The sequence below is a fragment of the Sorex araneus genome, chromosome 4, assembly GCF_027595985.1.
Source record: "Sorex araneus isolate mSorAra2 chromosome 4, mSorAra2.pri, whole genome shotgun sequence".
NCBI lineage: Eukaryota > Metazoa > Chordata > Mammalia > Eulipotyphla > Soricidae > Sorex > Sorex araneus.
The window spans coordinates 58,449,064-58,473,386 of record NC_073305.1 but is presented as its reverse complement, the minus strand read 5'-3'; the positions used below and the strand labels follow the sequence as shown (position 1 = coordinate 58,473,386).

Below are 24,323 nucleotides of genomic sequence, written 5' to 3'. Positions count from 1 at the left end.
TAATGATGATAAGGGGTCCCCAAAATTCTTTTTACTGATTCCCAAAGCCCATATCATTGCAGGACCCGTTCTATAAGCATGAATCTATTACTACTTTTCCATACTCTGGGAAGGAGCAGTTATTGCACATACAGCACAGAAAAAACTTGAGTGGGGTATAAGTGGTCAGAAACAAGGAGAAAATTCCCCACCTTTTCACAAGCCCATGCTTTACAGCACCCTCTTCTTTTCTAGAAACCAGGCATAAATACATCTGCATATATATTTTTTATTTTATTGTAATTAATGGTCTTTATCATTTAACATAAAAAAATGAAAAATTTTATTTCTGTCACTGTCATCCCGTTGCTCATCGATTTGTTGAGCAGGCACCAATAACGTCTCTCATTGTGACACTTACTGTTACTGTTTTTGTCATATGTATTACGCCACAGGCAGCTTGCCAGGCTCTGCCATGCGGGCATGATGCTCTCGGTAGCTTGCAGGGTTCTCTGAGAGGGGCAGAGGAACTGAACCTGTCACTGTCATCCTGTTGCTCATCAATTTGTTCGAGCGGGCACCAGTAACGTCTTTCATTGTGACACTTATTGTTACTGTTTTTGGCATATCCAATATGAGACAGGTAGCTTGCCAGGCTCTGCTGTGCAGGCAAGATACAAGTCCATGCTTTGCAGCACCCTCTTCTTTTCTAGAAACCAGGAATAAATATATCTGGATATATATTTTTTCACTTTATTGTAACTAATGAAGTCTTTATCATTTAGCAAAAAAAATAAATGAAAAATTTTATTTCTATAATTATAAATGGACTTTTTAACTACTGAAGTGAACATTTAAAACACTTCTTTCTTTTATTTCTGCTTGGGGAGTTGTAATTGCATTTTAACAGTGCTGTTTCAAGACCAATTTTAACCTTGAATTGCAAATGTGATCGCTCGAAGTGTGTATAAATCATTTCAACTTAGTTTTTATTATAAAAAATATTACAGAGAATAATTAGTTTTTAATCTGTTGGTTCAAATCAAAGGGAAGTTGAAATCCATTCAGGCCATTCCTGTGTAGCAAACGCGCTTGTCCACAAGACCTACGAAGGGCCCATTGTGGCCGAAAAGGGAAATGAGAGAAAATCAAAAGTAATATAATTATGTACCATTAAAGAGCTGGTGTGCACAGTATTTTAGAGGATGGGTATATAATAGCAATTAAACAGGGCCAGAGTCCATCAAAAGTATAATAAGAAACTCCAGGGTAAGCATTAGGCACTGAAATGTCACATGGAAGGTCACAAAGAGACTTCAACTTCCCCATATATGTGAGGGGTGACAGGCAGGCTCTGTTTTGCTGCCTCATTATTAAACAAGCCAATGCTGATGGAATATTAAATTGCCCAAAGCTTGGAGCAGCCAAAATTTGACTTACTGGACCATGGCTGCAGAGATAAAAATCAGAGAATACTCATCTAACCAGGGGGACGAGCATCTCCTGCAGCTACACACAGTTTTGCACAAAGGCCACTACAAAAAGGACTTTCTACAGAAAAGGACTTACCCATAATTAACAATGAGAGCCATCAGTAGCAATTAATAGTGGCAGCTTCACCCCACCACTTAGAAGACACATTATGTAGTATCAGAAGAGAAACTTTCGAAATTAAGTGATTCATTAGTTGTTTTAGCCTTGAGATAAATATTAGAGCTGCAACAGCCAGCAACCATATGTGACTGTTCCAGCAGAAATGTGGCCAGCCCTACAGCTTGAAACGCTAATCATTTGGAATGTGCTTGGTTAAATATGCAGCAAAAGTATATTTATGTTTAATATTTTTCTCTTTTAATGTGGAAAATTTTAAATGATGTCTTTGGCTTGTGTTTTATTTCTAGACACTGCTACCCTAGATACTTAGTGACCATTTAATACAAGTAACAGAAAATGTCCTCGATATCTCCTAAATGGTACCCATGAAAATGTTCTTCACACATCCCATCATTTAATCTTGAGTGAGTCCAGGAGATAAGTATTATTGCCATCACCATTTAGAGATTAAAAACAAAGGTGTCAGTAGTTAAATAATTTGACTTTAGAATGCAGCTACCCAGGAAATCAGTCTTTTTTATTTGTTTCAAACAGGGCCACACCCTATGGCTCTCTGAGCTTACTCCTGGCTCCACGCTTCGGCTTCACTCTGGCACACCTGGGGACCATATATGGCACTGGGGATCGAACCCTGGTGAGCTGTGTGCAAGTCAAACACCTTGCTTGCTGTTTTATCACTCCGGCCCTAGGAACCGTCTTAATTCAAAATCGCTGTTCCACTCTTATGACCGAGACAGAAAGGTTGGTATAATAAATAAATAAAATAAAAATCATGGCAATAAAACTTTCCTTAACTATTCAAGTTTATTGTTAGGAGGAAAAATAAATTAAATATCCGAAAGAAACAAACTAGATCTATTCAGAATTATTTATTGCTCTTCTGGGAGATCCCCCAAGAAGCAGTTAAATAAAATTCATGCTAGGAAAAAAATATAGCTAGTGCCATATTTAAACTATAGGAAGTAAATGGATCTGGAGAGGAAAGTCTAGGAGAATTGCCAAAGGCCTAAGCACCATCATTTGAGAACTGGGTAATGTAGTATGAAACATGCCTTAATACTGGACTCAAAAATGATCATGTTCTCCAACTGAGATCATGTTCTCCATCCATCTCAATATGCTGGTTCTGCTCCTCTGACCTTGCGCACAAAATCAAGAGCACTACCATTTTGTCTGGGTGGCAAAGTACTAGTACCATTTTGCCTGATCCTTCCAGTAGATGGTTAGTGGGGTCACATAAACCACATTAACTGCAGGCCAACTGTACCAGCATGGGATTCCATGAACACCACAACTATTTAGATCTATGTTGTCATACAAGCCAAAGACAAAATTCAATTGGCTACAGGGCTGGTTTGAATGTCCAAGGAAACTCACGGAATAAAACAGAAAAAAAAAAAATGGTTGCTCATATTTATTCTGGAAAGCTGCAAAGAAAAAAAAATCCACATTATGCAAGCTCAGAATGTGAGCTAAGCACTATATTTTATGTTGGAATAATCCTCATTTTTTTATTACTTGGATAAGTGAGAAGGAAGGAGAAAGAAAAGAAGGAAGGTCTGGTTGTGTTTCCTTTCTGATGGAAGCAGACATGGAATTCTGTCTACTTGGCTCTTCCGAATTGGCTCTTTGCCTGTGTGAAATGAACATTCTGTACTAACTTCAGAAAGAATGTTGGCGGGGTCAGGGTGGGGAGGTCTGAAGTGATAATACTTGGATGGCTAATGCTTTCCTCTCCGAGGGCTGACACGGCTTTGACCTCCATGGAACTTGCCAGTTAAGGATCCAGTTTGGCCACATGATATGAGCTGTTTTCCTCCCTTGGGAGGGAGATAGGGATCTCTGAAGCAGTGCCTGAGAAAAGTCAAATATTATCTAAAGATGGTTTATCATAAAGAAACTGGGAAGGCAAATGTATCCTTTCATTTCTTCACTATTTCCTTGAAACACTAAGACCCACGGAGAAGTCACATATTAAAAGGCACAGAGAGAAATTGTCATTATTGCTTTTCTCTGAGTAGATGGGGGGCAGAGAGTAGAAGAACAAACAGATGGGAACAAAACATTGTCTAAGAGCCCCAGTTACCAAATGTCAAAGTGCTTCTAATGGACAAATGCTTGACAAACTGCCTTTCCCCTTGGACCTGCTAAATAGCTGAAGTTTCAGTAAATCCCAGTATGTGTTTCTGGTCTCTATTTGTCCCCTACCAGATAATTACCATTCTTTTCTCTCTCCCCTTAACAGGGCATCCTACCAAAAAAAAAAAAGTGGCAAAATGTGTATTTCTTAACCTTAATCTCATTATCATAAGTCTTTATAACTTTGAAGACAAAAAGCATTTATCTTAATTGACAAAAAAAAAGAAAAAAAAGAATTCCTTTTCAAAGGCCCCTGCTGTAACCAGTCCCGAGGATATAAATATTTGGACTGTAATTTTATTTTAGTTTAATAAAACAATGCTGACTTCACCATTAGGAAGAAGAGTTGTTCCATATTTCATTATCTCCTTAATGCTGGCAGATCCTGTGCAGAAACCAAAATGTTAGTCTGTCTTTGTTCATCAGAGTGGAATTAAAAGGAAACAAATCCCAAAGTAAAATGTCTGCCAACAGCAGAGAGGCCAGATAAATCTATCTAGCCTGGCCCCACACATCTAACTTGGTAAGAGGGACAAAGGATGTTCTCCTGCAAAAGTCTCCTTCTACTCAACCTAGGGGCCTGTTTACCCCTCAGAGGGGAAAAATGGAATGTCTCAGGCTGCTATCTGGTAAGACATGACATGTAAGACAAGTAAGACATGTAAACTATCTACAGATTTATTCAAGGGTGGATACATGATCCAGGGTCAACTTTGGTCATTTAATTTTGTTTTTTTGTGGACTTGGGGCTGTACCCGGCAGGGCTCAGGGGCTTTTTCTGGCTCTGTGTGCAGGAGTGACTCCTGGCTGTACTTTGGGAACCATATACAGTGTTGGGAATCCAACTGGGGTCTGCCATATGCAAAGGAAGAGCTTTAACCCCCGTACTAGCTCTTCAAGCCAGTCCTGGTTAATTATTGGTTGATAAATGTCTGCTTGTATCTCTCTACTTAAATTCTCACCTAGAATCATAAATTCTACTGTCAGCTACTGTCAGCTACTGTCAGCTGGTAGCTGGTCCTTGGAGTAAAAGGAAAACTTAGGCTACGTACTAGTCCTTGGACAAGCCAACTGGCACCAGGGTACTAGACACAGTCAGTTGGACATGCACCCAGAGCAGTAACAGTAACAATAAAAATGATGAAAATAGAAGAAAGGAGAGACCAGGGTTTTGTACAAGTATGGCGTCTCTGAGCTGCAGCAGAAAGATTAGCCCAGAAGGCTCCTGGACAGAGTAAATTATGCATCTCACTTTTGAGCTGTAGCCACAGTTATGGTTTCATCTCATGTTCGCCCAGTATTATATCCTTAAAAAGTACTCCCTTTCTTGAGAAATTTTAAGAGAGTTTCTCTTGCCTACATTAAAAACAGACCTTACAAGGACACGACCCAATTCTATTTCCCTCACTATCTATTCTGCATTCTCTGCCCATGTTAGGGAAAATCTCTAGCTAACTCACCAATGCCAGCTAGCTTCAAATACCTTATCATACATGTCTCTTACATTACTGATATTATCATGTAATTCTAAAATCTCCCCTGCCCTTGATAACACCCGCTTCCCAGCCGTCAAACTCTGCATGCCCCCAATCTTCCATTTTTAGACATTTTCTGATTAATAGTTCAAATCTGCTTTCTTATAAATTCTGTTCATTGTTCCTGGCTCTACTTTCTTGAGTTGGGGAAAAGGAAAGTATTCCTGTGCTACCTCACTGAGAGGCTGCATCTCTGATGAGAAACAAATCCCCTTTGCAATTTCTCCCATTTTCTAGATATTATTCCTCTGAGTTGATTCCAGGGCCTCTTATCCTGCTAACCCCTACCACCTACCGCTCTATAATTCCTCCTCCTCTGACGCTGCCATCAGACCCATCTCACCAATTCTCACCTAGAATCAACTCCTCAGTTTAAATTTACCTTTTTGTGAAATCTGCCTGGGCAATATGCACAGAGAACCAATATAGTATACATGGGCTGATCAACTACATGAGGTCTGGAATCAGAGAAAGCCTGAACCGGCTCTGGCTTCAACATTCATTTCCACTTATTCTTGGGACAACAACAAGCCATTTTGTCCTTGTGTGTATCAGATAAGATTTTTTTTTTTTTGCCACTACTGATTAATATTCTTAGCAATGAGTTTGGCACATGGAAAGAGTTAAATTGATATATTTATTTCTTCTTCATGTATACAAGTATATTTTTTGCCCCTAAAGTTTTCGCTCAAAACATGATCTTTGAGGTCATACTCTAAGGTGTAGTAATCATTTGTGTCAACCTGGTGACACTTGAACTTACTTCATTTTGGTCTGTATCCTCTATAAAATATGGATAACGAATGACATGTACCTCTGGAGATAGTTTTTCCTGAGTTTACACAGATATAATGCAGTTTAGAAGAACTCCTGGCATAAGAGATTATCTTTAGGAAAACTATTATCTCCTTGCCAAATGGACACTGCTACGGTATCGAGCTGTATGCCTACTACAACTAGTCAATTTGGCGAGTTGATTTTCTGCTGAGCAACCAAGTTTTAAATTTCATAACTCTTGGATTCAAAGCGACATCTGCATGTTGGAAAAAATGAAGGAAATAACGAAGAACAGAGGATTTAGAAAAAAACCCTACGGGTGCATTTGTGCAACATTAGATAAAGTCAACACAAGACACATCAACACAAAGCCGCCTTGGGGGTGGCATATCTACCTGGTGGTAAGAGATGGGAACAGGCTTCCGGAAGACTATCCATTCCACAATTTCGCTACAGGGCGGGGTGGTCAAAGAACCAGTGTAGCGGTAATAGCTGCCCAGGGAGGCAGGCAGGAGCTCCCGGAGAACAAAAGGATCCAGAAAGGTTTCTTTCTCTGTAGGGGGGGAGAGGAGAAAGAAAGTCACAATAAGGCACACTGTGCTGCAGATACACAGCCAAAACCTTCTCGTGCGGGTGCCACATCACAAGCCTTCTGTTTGTTTACATCCCGAGAAACGCTAGCATTTGGTAGTGGGAGCCACAGAAAACAAAGCAGCATTTCCCAGGGCATGCCGTGACTCGGAACGCCCCAGGACTGTGCTGAAGTTCATGAGAAACAGGCCCAATGATAGCCAACGCTGGGCTGCATTGTAGTCCCTCCCATAGCCCCTCTACACCCCGCCACCCCTGCACTCTCTAGAAAAAAAAAATAATATAGACAAGTCTCAGAGAAGTCTGCAAAAAAGAAATGGGACTTGGCCTTGGTTAACCTGCTCCTTCCCAGTTTTGTTTCAGCATAGACCCCTTTCTCTATCTAACATTCAGGAATTCACCATCAGTATAACCAGCTTGGGGGAGTATCACATGAGGAATTAGCCAGAAAACAAACAGTAAAGTATGACTTCAATTTCATTTTTTTTATCATATATTTCATTATGATTACATTCAAGACCACCGAATCAAAGCGAAAGCTACTCGGGGTACCACTCTGAACCTGTGAAACAATAGCCCTGAAAATAGCTACTGCAGCTGCTGCTTACACAACTGGAGAAACCTCCCCAATGGAGAAAGAAATGACATTTAAACCCAGAGGCCTGACAATGATATCATAATTCTAGGGGGATCATAATTCTAGGGGAAAAAACAAGGTCCAGAAGTGGGGACCGTCTGCCCGAGTTCAGCACCCAAGTAGCAAAGTTGGAAGGAATATGAAACCAGGTACTTGAGGCCAAAGTTCGCATAACTTGAGCTTATTGAAGGAAGCAGCTCAAGTTGGTAAGATGAATATCAAGGGCAGGGGCGAAAGAATCAACACTGCAGGCCATGGAAAGAGCAAGGTGTGGCAAGGTCCTGGGGCAGGAAGGAAGTGTGCAACAGAGATTAAGGTATCATGCTCTAATTTCCTTGGTGACGTCAGGCCCAGCATACCTCAGAAAAAGTTCTCATCTCTACATCTGTCTCCAAAGGTCTAGGCCTGACTAAGAATCCTTTCTCATTACTTTTAGATGTCAGGCTATTTATTATAGCGTTAGTGGCTTGCCTTAGATGATTTATATCGCCAAATTCAGGGGTTCCTGAGGGACTACAGGAGCAGACACCTATATTCTTTCAAGTCTCAGATCTCCAATTTCCTCTTCTTCCATGCAGAATAACCCGTACAGGTAGTTGGGCAAACTTATAGTCCTAGACTTAAGATGTATGTTTATAACTGTGGGACAATGTTAAAACCCAATTCAATTATGCTAGAATAAGTACAAAGGTAATCTTTCTTTGTTAGAAACTGCCTCGGCTAGAATTTATTTAATTTCAGTAGAATTAAAGCAAAAATACCAGCTGCTATCCGAAGGATTTATATGTTGCAAGACATTTAAACAATTCTTACTGTATATGCCAGACTCCGCACCAGGCTGTTGCACTCAGGGCACCCCAGAGGGGACAGGTGAGAGCCCTCCCCACCCCAAGGGACCCAGCCCCGGCAGCCGACCTCCACTACCCAATCACCATCACGCTCTAGGCTCCTTTCCGGACACATTATAAGACACTTCCTATCCATTTTCCATAGTTACCACACCATATTTGATGGAGTTCAGACAATAGGAGGCTATAAAACCAAAAACATATGCCTAAAACAGTAATGATAGGTCTCATTCCCCTGACCCTGAAAGAGCCTCCAATCATTAGGAAAGACAAGTAAGGAAAGTCTGCTAAAATCTCAGGGCTGGAAGGAATAGAGACGTTACTGGTGTCTGCTCGAGTAAGTTGATGAACAATGAGATGACAGTGATACAGTGATACTGTATATGCCACGCCCTGTTATAAGAACTTGTTCATGATTTATGCATCCAATGCTGAATCAACCATATGCACAAGGCTCAATATTACCCCCAGCTTATAGACCTGGTATGCAAGACCCAGGTATAGACCCCATTTCACTTCATCGTCCTCTGGAGAATGAACTTTAATACTGCCATTTCACAGATATAAAAGTCAAGGCACTGAGAGCATAAATCACTAGATACAAGTCATTAGAGAACAATGAAGCAGCACAGCTATCCACAAGGCTCAGAAAAATCTTGTTTTATGCTCATATAGATTTTTGATTCATTTTCTATTTTATTTTTACTTATTTTTTTTTACTTTATTTCTTTTATATTACCTGCAATGCCTGCACTTGATCCCTTGAGCGATATCCCCAGCACTAAATTCATGGTTGAGGGGCGGGGGGAATGTTTGGGCCACACCTGTCTATGAAAAGGGCTTTCTCCTGGCCCCTATTTTTTTTTTTTTTAATTTTTTATTGTGGAAAGTTACAAAGTTACAAAGTTTTCAGGTTTAAATCTCAGTTATACAATGCTCGAATACCCATCCCTTCACCAGTGCTCATATTCCACCACCAAGAATCCCAGTATAGCTCCACCCCGCCCCCTCACACCCCAAACACCCCCACGCCCCTAGCCCCCCCACCCTAAGCCCCCCCCCCGCCTGTGTAACTAATAAATTTCACTTTACTTTCACTTTGATTGCATACAATATTTCAACAAAACTCACTATTATTGTTTGGAGAGTCTCTCCCCTAAAGTCAGACCTGCTGAAAAGGAAGCATTAGGTAATTTGTTTTCCATTGCTGAGGATGAAGAAGTGTGAGGTCGAGTGACCACACTTAGCGGCCTCTCAGTTTTGCTGGCCCCTATTTTTAAGGTTCTCTTTTGGAGGTACTGGGGGGCGGGGGGGCTATATGTATGTGGTGCCAGGGATTGAACAACTGGGGTCAGTTGTGTGCAAAACAAGTGTGTTAACCCCTATAATTATCTCCCCAGCCCTTCCATTCATGTTTTTAAAAGGAAAACATTAAACATAAACTCATAAATGCAAAACTCTCCCAATCATAGGGTTCTATAATCAACACGACAAAAGCAGTTTCTGTGAGATAAAAGACATGGAATAATGGAATTGTCCTTTGCCCACTGGCAAGTCTGGGCATTAATTTAAATCTGGCCTAATGATGGGGGAAGCCTTCGAAAGCATGCCTGGCAGGCGCATGTTGGGCAGGGAGGAGGGATAGTTTTGGCCTTTGCTTGCTGCCACGGTGCCTGCTGAGCTGTGTAAATCATCAGCACCAGGCTTCAAGCAAGGGAGACTGTACAGGGCTTGACATCACAGAGCACAAAAGCACCACCTTCGTTTCCCAGTTCCCCGGCAGGAGACTCAGCATCACACCTAATATGCCTTAGGGTCAAGGGCTTCAGACTCAAGTGACCAGAAAATCTTCAAGAGTATTTCTCTAGAGACCCGAGTCAATATTATGACTGCCCTTAGGTCTGCCATGCGCAGATGGAAGGGGGCAGGATAATTCCTCCTGCCTGTGTTGGCAAATTCCCCACCCCTCCCCCCATGCATCAACTTAAGGAAGAATCTGTGGCTTCAAAGAGCATGAAAAGGGGCTGGAGAGATAGCACAGCGGGTAGGGCGTTTGCCTTGCACGCAGCTGACCCGGGTTCGATTCCCAGCATCCCATATGGTCCCCTGAGCATTGCCAGGGGTAATTCCTGAGTGCAGAGCCAGGAGCGGCCCCTATGCATTGCCAGGTGTGACCCAAAAAATCCAAAAAAAAAGAAAAGGGGCTGGAGAGATAGTATTGGGGTTGAGGCACTTGCCTCGCATGTAGCTGAACAAACTTTGAATTTCTGATACCATATATGGTTCCTGGAGCCCCACCGGGAGTGATCGATCATTAAGTAAAGAGTCAGAAATAAGCCCTGAATATTATTGGGTATGGACCCCAAACCAAACCAAAACAGAAAACAGTATAAGAAATGAAAACACAAACAATTGCCCCACCAATCAGAAGAGACTAGGTTTCCAAAGGGAGCACCTTTAGCAAAATCAGGCATTACTTATGTATTTATCTTTTTTGGGAGTCATTGATCAGTGCTCAGGGATTACTTTCAGCTCTGTGCTCAAGGATCACTCCCAGTGGGATCCAGGAAACCATGTGGTGCCTGGATCAAACCTGGGCTCTTCCTGTATGAAAGCTTATATTCAGTCTAACTGGGCTGGAATCTTAAGAAAGGCTTGTGCCTTTGATTGGTTGGTTTGTTTGGGGGCCACACCCTGTGATGCTCAAGAAGTGCTCCTCGGCTTCTTGCAGAAATGCATCTAGACTGTGAACTGAGCTACAACCTTGTGCCAAGAGCCACCCTCTAAGACCCCCAACCCAGATGTAGGACTTTTTAGTGACGTAGCCTGTAGGTGGTCCTGGGAGGGGGAGGGGGTTACTGGCATGCCTTCCACCCAGATAAGATCCGGAGCTGCGGCACAAGAAACGGACCCTCTGCTCCTAATGTTCCTCCTAAGAACTCAGAGTCTTCACTCTCAGCAACAGAAAGAAATTATTAAATGATGCCTTTTCAGCAGGGCTGATTGTTGGGGGAAAATTCCAAACAATAATAGTGAGTTCTCTATTGAAATATTGAATGTATTCAAAGTATAGAGAGAATAAAGTGAAGATCATTAGCTCCTTAGGTGGAGGGTGGGTGGGAGGGAGGTATATTGGGGTTCTTGGTGGTGGAACATGTGCACTGGTGAAGGGATGGGGGTTTAATCAGTATATGACTGAGACTTAAACCTGAAAAAAAAAAGTGCTCCTGGCTAAGCTCTTAGGAATCACTCCTAGCGGGCTCTAGGGATCGTATGAGACAATGCTGGGGATCCAACCCTGGCTGGGCACATGCTAAAGTATCTCTCTGGCTCCAGGGGGCTTGTTCACTTGACGGGGACTGATGGATGTTGGAAATGTGACCACTGCTATGAACGCAGAGTGGCTTCTCTGTCCTTGATCCCTGAGTCTCTTCAGGTTCTGGTTTAGACTGAGTAGAATTATAGTGGGGTGTGTGGGTAGGAAGACTTGGTGAAGAAAGATGGAGACAAGGTTGCCCATCACTGCCTTTGGACATCAGGACTCGGAGATCTGCAAGGGTTTTTAGACTGCCCTGGTTTAACAGCGTTGGGAACCAAAATCCCCGTCTTCAAGCAAAATCTTATTTAAAAGCCCAACAACCTGTAGCGCAGCCATGGGTCACATGGAGCTGGCATGCCAAGGCCACTCTGCTGGGCACTGGCTGAGTCGGATGCTTTTATAATAGAGATGGGAAAAGGAAGATTCGGAGAAGCAAGGGCTGAAATCCTGAATCGAGTCCCTGCCTGAGCCAGAAATTTTTCAGCCTGCCTAATTCGAATCCCAACTCCTCTACCTGGGAGCTGTGACTAGTGCTGGGGCATTAAACCTTCCTAGTATGGTGTGAAAAATCACATAATTTTATATAGGAGGTCTGCGGATGACTCACGGTAAAAGACCTGCTGGGGACAGGAGGTAACTCAAAGGGCTGGAGTACATGCTTTGCAGACTGAGGCCTCGGGTTTGATGCCTGACACCCAAGGGTCCTCCTGGGCACTGCAGAGATCCTTTTAACCCTCCCCACATCCCAACACTAAACCAGGAACAGTTCCTCTACCCGAGCATCAGTGGGTTTGCTTCCCCCAAAGAACAAAACAAATTTTAAAAAGTACCTGTCTGGCAAGTGTGATGACAAGTTCTATTCCTGGTACCACATACATGTGCCAAGAATGGTCCCAAGGATTCTACCATCTGGGAGGCCAGGCACAGCCACAATGATGGCACAAAGGGAGCAAAGCAGCTGACTGTAGTGAGTCCCACAACTAAACTGTAATCCCTGGAGAGCACTGCAACTAAAAGATACATGAGAACCGTGACAGGCATGCGGTCCTGGCAAGGAAGTGTGCTGCACTTTAGGTGACAGTGTCCCAGAGGGAGACAGGACAGGGGTAAGGGTCACCTGACTTGCAGGTGACCGACCCTGAGTCAATCCCTTCACCACTTGCCACCCGAGAGCTGTAGTGAGGGGCCCTAACACCTCCTCCCCTTCAAAAAAGAAAAAAAGAAATTCTACTTAAAAAGAAAATACCCCAAAACCAAAAAAAAAAAAAGAACAAAAAACCTAGCAGCAGAGGAACAGATTGCAGCTATGTGTGTGAGAATAGCAAAAATATGTGCAACTCTGGGCAAACATCACAACCACAAGTCTGTGTGACTTTTGGTTATTGCAACAACAACAAAGAAGGGAAGAAAAAGGAGAAAAAGATGGATAAGGGAGGAGCATGGTTTCTATGTGCTGGAGGCCCGCATATGAGATGTTTCCCTCTATACCACTGGGAGCAGCCCTGAGCACAGAGCCAGGATAGCCCCTGAGCACCACTTGGTATAGTCCAACTGCCCTGTTTCAGAGTTAATACAAGAGAAACATTCAGAAAAGAGCTTCAACTATAGCAAGCATCTTCTAAGTGAGAGATTATTAATTGTATTATAATCTGCAGTGATAGCACAGCGGGTAGGGTGTTTGCCTTGCACATGGCCGACCCGGGTTTCATTCCTCTCGTAGAGCCCAGCAAGCTACCAAGAGCATCTTGCTCGCAAGGCAGAGCCTGGCAAGCTACCCATGGCGTATTCGATATGCCAAAAACAGTTAACAGGAAGTCTCACAATGGAGACATTACTGGTACCTGCTCGAGCAAATTGATGAACAATGGGATGACAGTCTGATTAATAATTGTTAATATTAATATTAACAATATTAATCTAATTATTTAATTGCATCATTATTGTTACCATTACTTCATTACTCCTCTAAACTAGCGAGGTCTAACAGACCCCTTACACAGTCAGGTTATTTCCTTAAAGGTCTGTGCATCTTTTTTTTCTTTTTCTTCTCAAACCATATTACAAACGCATGAGAAGTACCTCATGTCTGACAAATTCTCTATTGGTTTGTTTTCTTTGTCAAAGTTTCTAGCATAGCATAGATTTCTAGCATAGCACAATTGGTGTTTATTAGCTGTGTGACCGAAAGAAAGATCTTAGCCTCTCCGAGCTACTTCCCTTATCTGTAAAATGGGACTGTAGAGAACATTTATTCCTCAGGGTGGCTTTGGCAATTAAATAAGCTAATATAGATAAGGAGCTTAGTACACTGACTTGTAAACTCTGCCTTATCAAAGCAAGCACTTGGCTGAGAATAGGCTGGGTCATTTTGTCTTTTAAGCCAGGAATTAAATGAATATTTTCTGAAAAGTACCAGATAACAACATTTTTAAGTTTTGATGGCCAAGAGGCAAAATTGAAAATGTCATAAAGGTATTTACATCAGCAAATACATTTCTAGCCCCTTCTGAAACATATTCAGTGTGCTAATAATAACCGAGGATAATTTTAAAATTAAAAAAAGAAACATCTAGTAATACAAAATTTGGAATTCTTTGAGGTGGGGGGGGATTTCACGGAATTACAGTTTAAATATAAAAACCTTTCTGGGCCCGAGAGATAGCTCAACAGGCTATGGGGCATATTTTGCACGAAAAAGGCCTAGGTTTGATCCCCAGCACTGCAAACCCCCCTGAGCACTGCTTGGTGTATGGCTCCCAAACCCTTGCCCCTCCACTGCAGCATGCTCACACACACACATGTGCGCGCTCACATGCACTGCACGCGCACACACACACACACACACACACACACACACACACACTTTTTTTCCACATCTGAACATATGTTTTCTGGGCAGGGGCCAGAGCCCAAGAGCCTTCAGGAAAATATGCTTGTTATTGATGCAGATATTAAGGTATCTTCATCAATAACAAGCATTTGTTTTGTGAACTTACAGTGTGGAATTAACACCTGCTTCAATTATTTATTATCTTTCCCTCTGGTTTTCCAAGTCAAATATATTTGAACATCAAACTTTACTAATCTGTTTTCTGTTTTGAAAATTTTCTGTCCTGTTCAATCACTGAGGTGGTGCTCCCTCTACTGACAAAACAGAGTGCCCCAACAGATTCCTTGTCAGTGAGGAATCCTGTAGGAATAGGGCCCCACAGAGACGGTCTGGAGAACACAGATCCCGTTGTTGGTTCTTAAGGGCTCAGCCTTCTGGACCAAAGGGCTCATGGTTCTTCAGGGTTCAACTCTCTGGACCAAAGCCTCAAGACTTCTTGAGTCAGGCTGCTGGACTGTACCTTGCAGCAGAAAATATAAACTCACTCACAAAAAAGGATTTTAATGAATTGAAGTAAAATAATATAAACAGAAGAGCTGTGCTTTTAGTGGTGAAGTTATTTCACTTTCCTCTGCCCGTTTGTTCATCTGTAAAAGGGCATTTTAACAGCATCAACTTCATTAGGAGGTTCTGAGTATTAAATGAATTAACACTGGATCTCGGCTTAATGGAGTATCTAGCCCAGAGGATGCACACACACACACACATAGATGCTCTGGAAAATGAATTGTGTTAGAAAAGGGCAGTCTGACTCCCAAACCCATCAGAGGGGACCACACTGCCTCTAACTTTGATCCTAATTAGTAATTTGCATTCACAACATTCCAATCCCAGACACTTAACTAGTTGAGAAAAATATTTGAAACACTCCACTTATACCACCATTCATCCCATTATACCATAATAAGCAGGTACCGTGCACTACTAGATAAAAGAATGAAAAGAAATGAATCTCATATTCCCACTTTCAAGGATCCCAGTGCTGTATGCAGACAATATTATATTTTAATAATTAATTGTTCATCAAAGGAAAAGATGAGGAACAGGGATGCTAAATTCAAAGTTATTCAAATTGAAAAAATGAATAATGTATGACTTTTATATTAAATACACACTGTATTAAGTAGTCTACATTTCACCCAACTCTGTCTTTCATTTTTAAGCATTTTGAACGACAATATGAATAATCAGTTAGGGGAGTTTTATTTAGAAAAAGAAATACCTTATTGGAATGCAAACAGAGTATATCTGAAGATGATTAAATTTTTCTTATCAATTAGAAAATTTTGAATGAGGCCTTTAAAGTCATGGTCAACCATTAAACCCATGTGGCCCCGTTATCCTTGCAGTTTCCTTTCAACATTAAATTATATCTGGCTCAACTCTGTTCAATTTCTTATTTCTGATAGCAGTGCCAAGAGGCAATCTTTAATTAAAGAAAATTTGAAAGATTCAAACATGCATAATTGGATTAAAAATGTGATCATTAAAACATTAGATGATAATCATTTGATTGATTGCATTTTCCAGTGTTAATAACCTAATATTTTCAGTGCTTCAGTTATATAGGAAAAAAGTAAGCCCTTTAAAAACTAAGTAGAGCAGTTAATATATAGAAATCTGTGCCATAATCAAGTATTACTAAATTTGACTGAAAACACATACAATCAAGGTATTATACTAAGTCTATAATAGATAACACTGTGTCCTCCTTCCCAGAAACAAGGAATCAGTACATATCTCAGGTACATATCTCAGATCAATTAACAGGGGCTGGGGAAATAGATCAATGGGCAAAGTGCATGCTTTGCATGCGGGAGGCCCAGATTAAATCCCCAGTACCTCGTGCATGGTTCCTTGGTAGAGCACCATCAGGAAAGCCCAAGAATAGAGCAGGAAGGAGCATCCAAACATGATCAGGTGTGACCCAAAAGACAAACAAGTAAGACAAACTACAAACTATCAATAAAAATCCTGAGCTTCTGTTTTCATTCAATTTTTTTTTTTCTTTTTGGGTCATACCCAGCAATGCACAGGGCTACTCCTGGCTCATGCACCCAGGAATTACCCCGGGCGGTGCTCAGTGGACCATATGGGATTCTGGGAATCGAACCCTGGTCAGCTGCATGCAAGGCAAGTGCCCTACCTACTGGGCTATCGCTCCAGCCCCCTTTTTTCATTCAATTCTTTAGAATTTGCTACTACTTTTTTTAAATAAGGGAAAGCTAGTAATATTCCCTTAAGTGTTTAAAATCACTAGGGACAAACTGGCCTTCTGTTTTATGCTGAAGAGAAGAGGGAATGAGAGAGAATGGGGGAAAATCAGGTATTAAGCAATTCAAAATGAGGCAAAAAGATTTATGACCTTGCTGATCAAAGCTAATGTGCATGCAAATTCCCCTGGGAGCTTGTTAAAAATGTAGGTTCTGATCCAGTAGGTCTGGGGTTGAGGCTGAGATTCTGCATTTTAAATGAAGGTTGGCCTCACACAAGCCGCCCCCACTTCTAGAAGGCTAATTGCTCTGTGTGGAGTGGCTCCACTCTCCCTTAGCAGCTTCACCCCTTGCTGCCTTCAGATCCTTAGGGACTACCTCCAGGCCTCTCTGTTGTCAGATGATAATGCTACCCCAGGGCCCTTGCACTGGCTCTTCATTCCGCCAGGAACATTTCCGCACTGTTCTATTCATGCCTGATTTCAGACCAAATGTCTTTCACCTGCTGACAGCTTGGGAAAATCAGTGCAAAGGGATTTGGCATGCTGTGTAGTAAGAACAAAACGTGCAAGGGAGAAAGTAGAAGGAAAAGGTCCAGAACTCACAGGCGTTAGGAGGTGTAAAAAATCAGCTGCTGCCTGCAAACTGTGAAGACACTGAGTCAGCAGTTCTGGTGAAGTTTGCACTGGCCGATGTGATACGGTGAACATGAAGGGTCTGACAGGCTGGGCAAGCCAAATGCAGGGACAGGAGAAGTCATGATGGAAAAATAGAATCTGAGACCAGAACCCAAGGGTTTTAAGGAACTTGGCATTTGAAAGTCATAGGGGAGATCAGAAAGCAATAAGTTTTAATTAGAATGTGCAAAAATGAATACACAGAAACCCTACCTGAATGAGATCAGGAAGTAGAAGTCAGTTCCCACACACATCAGCAAGCGATTGGACCTAATGTGCTCACCTCTCCAGCAGAAAGTGATATGACTTCCCTGTGACTGGGGAAGGGAATTCCTCACTAACAGAGCACTCTTCCCCTGAAGGCTGTATGAGGAAAGGCAGGCTCTAATTTTAGGGGAGTGCACATGTGTCTCCCCATGAGGCTGCACATTCTAAACGGCCTTTTAGATGTCCCCCAATAAACCCATCTTACTGGTGATAAAACTGATTGCTTTTTATTTGAGGTTAGCAGCGAGCCGACCTCTGCAAAGAAGTTAGTTTTATGGCCTAAATACAAGCAGCAATACCTGCTCTGTATAATGAGTGGTTCATTATCAGGCAGCAGCCATGATAATAAGGCATGATACATCCTCCAGGGAGAGGGGCTGGGAGAGGCGTAGGCAGGGAAGTGAGGTGGGCCTGTTTACTCGGGCAGCTTCTACTATGGCTCCTGATGGAGATGTTAAGGAACAACAGCTTGACTAAAGTGACAACAAGAGGATCCCGGGGAAGGCCTACAGAGTTAAGGGTACAAAGCACCTCAAAGGATATGAGCTCTATTTTATGTCAAATAGCAGCACTGTTATCCTGTTGTTCATCGATTTGCTCAAGCGGGCATCAGTAACGTCTCCATTGAGACTTGTTACTGTTTTTGGCATATTGAATATGCATGGGTAGCTTGCCTGGCTCTGCTGTGTGGGATGGAGGAATCGAACCCAGGTCGGCTGCTTGCAAGGCAAACACCCTACGCGCTGAACTACCCTCCAGTCCTATGTCACAAGGAAATCCAGATAGGAAAGGGTACTAAGCAGAGATCACAGTGAGACTGAAAGGGATCTGGGTCTCAAAGGACCAGCATTTGCCCACCTCCTTCTCGGGATCTTTGGGTTCTGTGACCCTCACCTAAAGCCTAACCGGAAATGACCACGTGAGAAAATAAATGTCACTGAAACCCAATCACTTTTACATTCTTAAAATCTCTTCATGATCAAGCTGCATATTTTGATTTGCATGATATACAGTTGGTCACTCTGTCTTCTTCTAGGGCCCCTGGGTCAGGAAGTCTGATACCTTAGGAATTTCTTGAGAGGAGTGCAAAGGAGTCTTTTGTATAAGGTGACCTTTGAGAAGCCCCTAAGGACTGGTGAACCTCCCCTGCGATTAGACTTGGAACATTCAGCCCTAACAGTCTTAACAGGAGACAGTTGGGGCTGGAGACACAAGTTACCCACAAAGGTCACTGAATTAATGAGTCACGCCTGTGTAATGAAGTATCCATAAAACCGGAAAGGGCAGGGTTCAGGAAGCTTCCAGACTGGTGAATCCATGGACACACGAATGAGGGGCTGTTCGGAGACAACTCAGCAGTTTTGTGCCCTTCCCACATGCCCTACCCTAGACATTGCTTCTATCTCCTTGCTTCTGGGTTAAAAAATTTTATACAAATTGGTGAGCTAAACAAACAAAACCAAAGACTGGTGATGAGAGAGAGAGAGAGAGAGAGAGAGAGAGAGAGAGAGAGAGAGAGAGAGAGCACAGTGGGTAGGGCACTTGACTGCATGCGGCTGGCTGGGACTCAACTTCAGACACCTCCTCCTGTCCCTCTGGTTGCCAGGAGTGAGCCCTGAGTGTAGGGCCAGGAGTGAGCCCTGAGCAAAGCCAAGTATGGTCCAAAAGCAAATACAATAAAACAAAAACATAAGTGCTCTGAACCTTTGATTTCAGTGGGCATCTCTGGAAGCCCAAGGAGGAGCTGTGGGTCCCAGCCGGTCACAAGTGCAGCATATCAGTGCTCAGGGGGCCACCAGAGACCTATCTTGCTGTATTAGATGTTGCCAGGACCAAACTTTTTCATTTCAGTTGAATCACCGTGAGCTACACTTACACAATTTTCATGTTTGAGCTTCCGTCATACAATGATCAAACACCCATCCCTCTGGCAGTGTACATTTTCCATCACCAATGTCCCCATGTCCCTACCCCCCTTATCCCATCCTTCCTCTATGGCAGATAGTTTCCCTCTTACACTCTCTCCCCTTATGGGCACTATGGTGTGCAATACAGATAATGAGAGGCCATCACATTTGGTCCTTTATCTACTTTCAGGACACATCTCCCATCCCGAGCCATCTCTCCAACTCTCCACTTGGTGATCCCCTTCTTTGTCCCAGCTGCCTTCTCCCCCAGCTCATAACGCAGGCTTCCAACTGCGGAGCAAATGTTTTTAAGTTAGAAGGAGTTGTATAGGCTTGAGGCCTGAACTTGAAGATCTGATACTATCTCCAAGTCAAAGTTGAGTTCACACTGGGGCTGATGTTTAAGAATTACTTGTCAGTTGGGGAAATATTTTCCCCCCCACCCCCGCACTGGCACAGGGTACCATTAACTGTCCAGCTCAAAACCAGCCCTTGACTCCTTACTTCCTTTATGATAAAACCTTTCCACAGCCATATATGGTCTGTCCAGCCAGGGGGGCTGTCTCTGGTCCTTCTCTGCTCATCAGCCCCAACTGCTCCTCACCTAGCGGCTCCCTCTGCATGGAACTGTCCCCCAAATGCACTCCATCTGCGTGAAGCTCTTTTATTCTTTAAGTGTCCGTTTCTTGTCATCTCTTGAGAGTCCACCCCAAGCACCCACCCCCTGCTATTCAGTACCTGCATCCCTCTTAGCTCATTTCCTTCCCGGCACGGGTTCTGTGACTGCTTCCCCTGACAGCCTGACTGTTCTACAAGGGCAAAGACCCTGTCTGTCATGTTCACCCAGTACAGGGGCCGGAGCGATAGCACAGAGGGTAGGGCGTTTGCCTTGCACGCGCCCGACCCGGGTTCGATCCCCGGCATCCCATATGGTCCCCCAAGCACCGCCAGGAGTAATTCCTGAGTGCAGAGCCAGGAGTAACCCCTGAGCATCGCTGGGTGTGACCCAAAAAAGCAAAAAAAAAAAAAACCAAAAAACAAAAAAAAAAAACATGTTCACCCAGTACATCCAGCAATCCAAATGTTGCTCACAACTGAGTCGTACCTAATAATTAGGTATAAAGAAAATGAAGGAACAGTCAAGCATAGTGGATGTTGTATTTTTAAGTAACTAATCATAGATATCGCATTTCTTCATATCTAATTCACCATCAATTATAAGATAAATCATTCTTTTTCTTGGTTTTTGGGCCTCATTCATCAGTGCTCAGGGATTACTCCTAGAGGTGCTTGGGGCACCCTCTGAGGTGCCAGGGATTGAATCCAGGTAATCTGTATGCATTTGCAAGGCAATTACTTAACCCACTGTCTTTCTTTTTTTTTTTTAATTTATTTTTTATTAATTGGTGAGTCACCATGAGGGTACAGTAACAGATTTACATATTGATTTATGTAACAGATTTCATACTTGAGTTTCCCTCATACAATGTTCAAGCACCCCTTCCTCCACCAGTGTCCATTTTCCACCACAGTGAATCCAGTATCCCTCCCACCTCCCAATCCCATTCCCCCTTCCTCCGCCCTCCCCCGCCTGCCTCTGTGGCAGGGCATTCCCTTTTGTTCTCTCTCTCTCTCTCTCTCTCTCTCTCTCTCTCTCTCTCTCTCTCTCTCTCTCTCTCTCTCTCCTTTTGGGTGTTGTGGTCTGCAATAGGGGTATTGAGAACCCACTGCACTTTCTCTCTGGTCCAGGAAGCATCACTATCTCAATGTTGTTTAAAAAATACAATATTACTAATTAAACAGCAACATGCTACTAACATACTATGCATCAGATAGACAGTTCAAAGGCTGAGCACACATTTTGTACATGGTCCCCCAAACACCATTGAGATTGATCCCAAGCATTGATCCAGAAGAGGCCCCATGCAACAGGGAGTATGACATAAAAAGCTTTTTCTTTCTTTTTTTTAAAAATGTAGTCTGGTTTAAAAACAAAACAAAACTGTTAAACACAGAGAAATGCGAAAAAAATGTAACCGTGCATGATGTTAAATTCACTTGTGGTTCACATCTCACAATAGATACAGATATCCAATCAGCACTGTTCACTTGAAACTAACAAGCTAATTATATGAAACTAATATGTCAATTATATTCCAGGTAATGTGAAAAAAAAATGAGTCACAGAATTGAAGAAACAGAACACTGATATGATTCAGTAGGTTTCACATCAATGAGTGCCTATGAGTTTTATGAGGGCATTAGAAGCTGGGCCTAGAAGTCATAAGACCACAGTGAAGGATCTACACAGGTTCATATGGCACTGTGAACTCGCATCCGTTAATACTAACCGGGTTCTCCAGCATCAGCTTGTACCTCACTGAAATGAACATCAAGACTTCAATCTACAGTGGTTTGTCTGCAATTCATGTCTTTCTACTAAATTTGCATTATATGCTATAGCCATTTTCAAAATGAGACCCCGTAACCTTTAAAAGGAGGTCTCAAGATGCTGATATGGGTTAAAGACTCACCCAAATTCAGTGCAGTTGCAGATGTGGGTCTCACTACAGTTTGTGTTATTGTTGAACAGTGAAATTCATCTCTAGGCAATCTGGAAGTTATGCTACAGCAAGACCCTGAATGTATCCTCAGCAGGCAACACAGCTCCAGAAAGAGAGGTGCTTTAAATTGGCTGGAAAAACTGGGTCAAACCACCACTAAGCAAAAAAGGGCAAACTATGGCTCTGGGTAAACCCAGTCTCATACCTGTTTTTTGAAATAAAGTTTTATTCGAACACAGTCATATATCCATTTGTGTCGATTACCCAGTTGCTGGGGCACTAAAACAGCATAGCTAAGCAGTTGCAGAAGGGAATTTATATGACAGCCAAGTCAAATCATTGGTGCCAGTTTGTTAAGTCCTGCACTACTATGAAGATATGTTAGAGATGGCACCATGTAATAGGATTTGAGCCCAAACAGGGTAAACTAAAGTGGGGAGGTAAAAATGTGGAATTTATTTTTGTCTCTGAAAGGGCTGAGAATTCAATGTACCCCTGTAGGTATTCAGAACAGGAACAGTCCACAGTAAATCCTAAAGGGTCCACTTATGGCATTAATAATGAGAGTTATCGCAGATTCTGAGAAAGAGCATTCTATTAGAGACAGAGGAAAAGACCACCAATTATTTGGATCCTTGTATACAAAGACCCAGAAAGAGATTTCGAGTCATGAACCAGCCACTGTACTGAGGACCAAAGACACTTAGCCTCCTTTAGTTTGTTGGCAGTTTCAGCTGACTAAATGCAGAATTTTGATGGCAGAATTGATGTGCAAAATAAACACATGTTGACATTAGGATTTCCCTCCCCCCAAAAAACTACTCAAAGAGCATCGTCTTATCAACAATGGTGGAAATGAATGTGACACTGAAACTGTCATCATACAGTGACAAAAACTGAATACCATCACTGAATGGTTCTACTGCTTGCCTCTGCCCTTCTCATGATCCATCAGTTTCAGTGTGTGTGGGGCGAATACCCTCGCAGCTTTATTCTGATGCCTCATCATAGGTCTAACTCAGTGATCTTCCATCGTTGGTCAGAGTGGTACCACTCAGGGAAATAGAACAGCTGAAGAACATTTACCTAACTCACAAAGAATGAGGTGACTTTGGGGGGTTGATGTTTGTTTGGGGGTCACACCTGGTGTTGGGAATCCAACTTGGCCTCACACATGAAAGGCATGCATCTATTATTGAGTCATATCCCAGAATGAAGTGATTTTTACAATAAGCTGGAAGTAGACTGATGCTGAAAATAGAAACTAGCCCAAAGGAGCAGGAAAAAGGATGCGTTTTAGAGTCCAATATGCCTGGGTTATAATCATTGCCCCATTGCATGAAGTGGAACCAATCTCTTTATACCTAGGTTTACCCTGGAACATGGGATTAAGGACGCTTATCTCACTGAGCTGCCACTAGGATTAAATAAGACTCAATGACAGAACATCTGGGTCAGTCACAGCCAGGGATGTACAGATAAGAGGCTACTGCTTCTTCCTTTTATCCTCCTTGTGGCACTCTGTTCAATACCCCTCTCCTCGGTTTCAAAAAGTCTGGTACCACATCCAAATTTTTGTGACCACTGTCTTTCTTCAGTATTTAATTTTTATTTTTGTTGACTCAACTAAATCGGTGAACAGATGCTTTATTTTAATACTCGGGAAGTGACAGGACTGTCAGTCCCACTGTTGTTCTATCCCATGAGGCCTCCTTGTTGATTCAGGTCAACGAGAAGCAAGGGAAAGGCTGGGAGGGGAGGAGGCTGGCAGAAATGTAGCTTAGAGAGTTCTGACTGAGAGCCAGGCATGGGAATGTACATTAATGGCATTAGTACTGGTATGATTATTACCTCATTATAGAGTTGAGCAAACAGGGCCACAAAGAGCTTAAGTGATTCGGAAAAAAAAACAAACAAAAAAAACTAGTCCAAAGCAGTAGTTTTTAAAGCCAGAATCTGTGTTCCTGGCCACTGCACAGGGCTGTGAATGACACCTCCCACCCCAAAAGATGTCCAGATGTCCAGATCCAGCTTCCCAAGAGGTGTCATTGGCATGTGGATTTCTCTGAGCTCAGATCAAGTAAGGCCATTGGATTCAAGAGGAATCTGCACATTCCCTTAGTTGCTTAGCAGAATAAAAATAGAGGCTATTACTCAAAATCAGAGGTTTCCCTTTCTCTCAAACCAGGAATTATAACCTTTCTACAGGCAAACTGATCTATATGACAGGGCAAACATGTAACTATTGAGTATCAGGTCTTCATTTGTAAGTCACCCCTCCTCTCTGAAGCCCAGGGCCCCTGCCCCATCCCTCTGCTCCTATAGATACAACTCATTTTGTTAAATTTGCTTCAGATGCTATATCC

At 42.6% G+C, this 24,323-nt stretch overlaps 1 protein-coding gene across 3 annotated transcripts in view; it reads right to left on the bottom strand.

The window, feature by feature from the left end:
* The window catches only part of PTPRG (protein tyrosine phosphatase receptor type G), a 798,688-nt gene that overhangs the window by 144,044 nt on the left and 630,321 nt on the right, over positions 1 to 24,323 (bottom strand). For all 3 annotated transcript variants that reach the window (XM_004616469.2, XM_055134736.1, XM_055134735.1), the window contains exon 7: positions 6,440 to 6,597. In XM_004616469.2, coding sequence (XP_004616526.1) covers positions 6,440 to 6,597 — 158 coding nt within the window. The remainder of the gene's footprint in view (positions 1 to 6,439; positions 6,598 to 24,323) is intronic.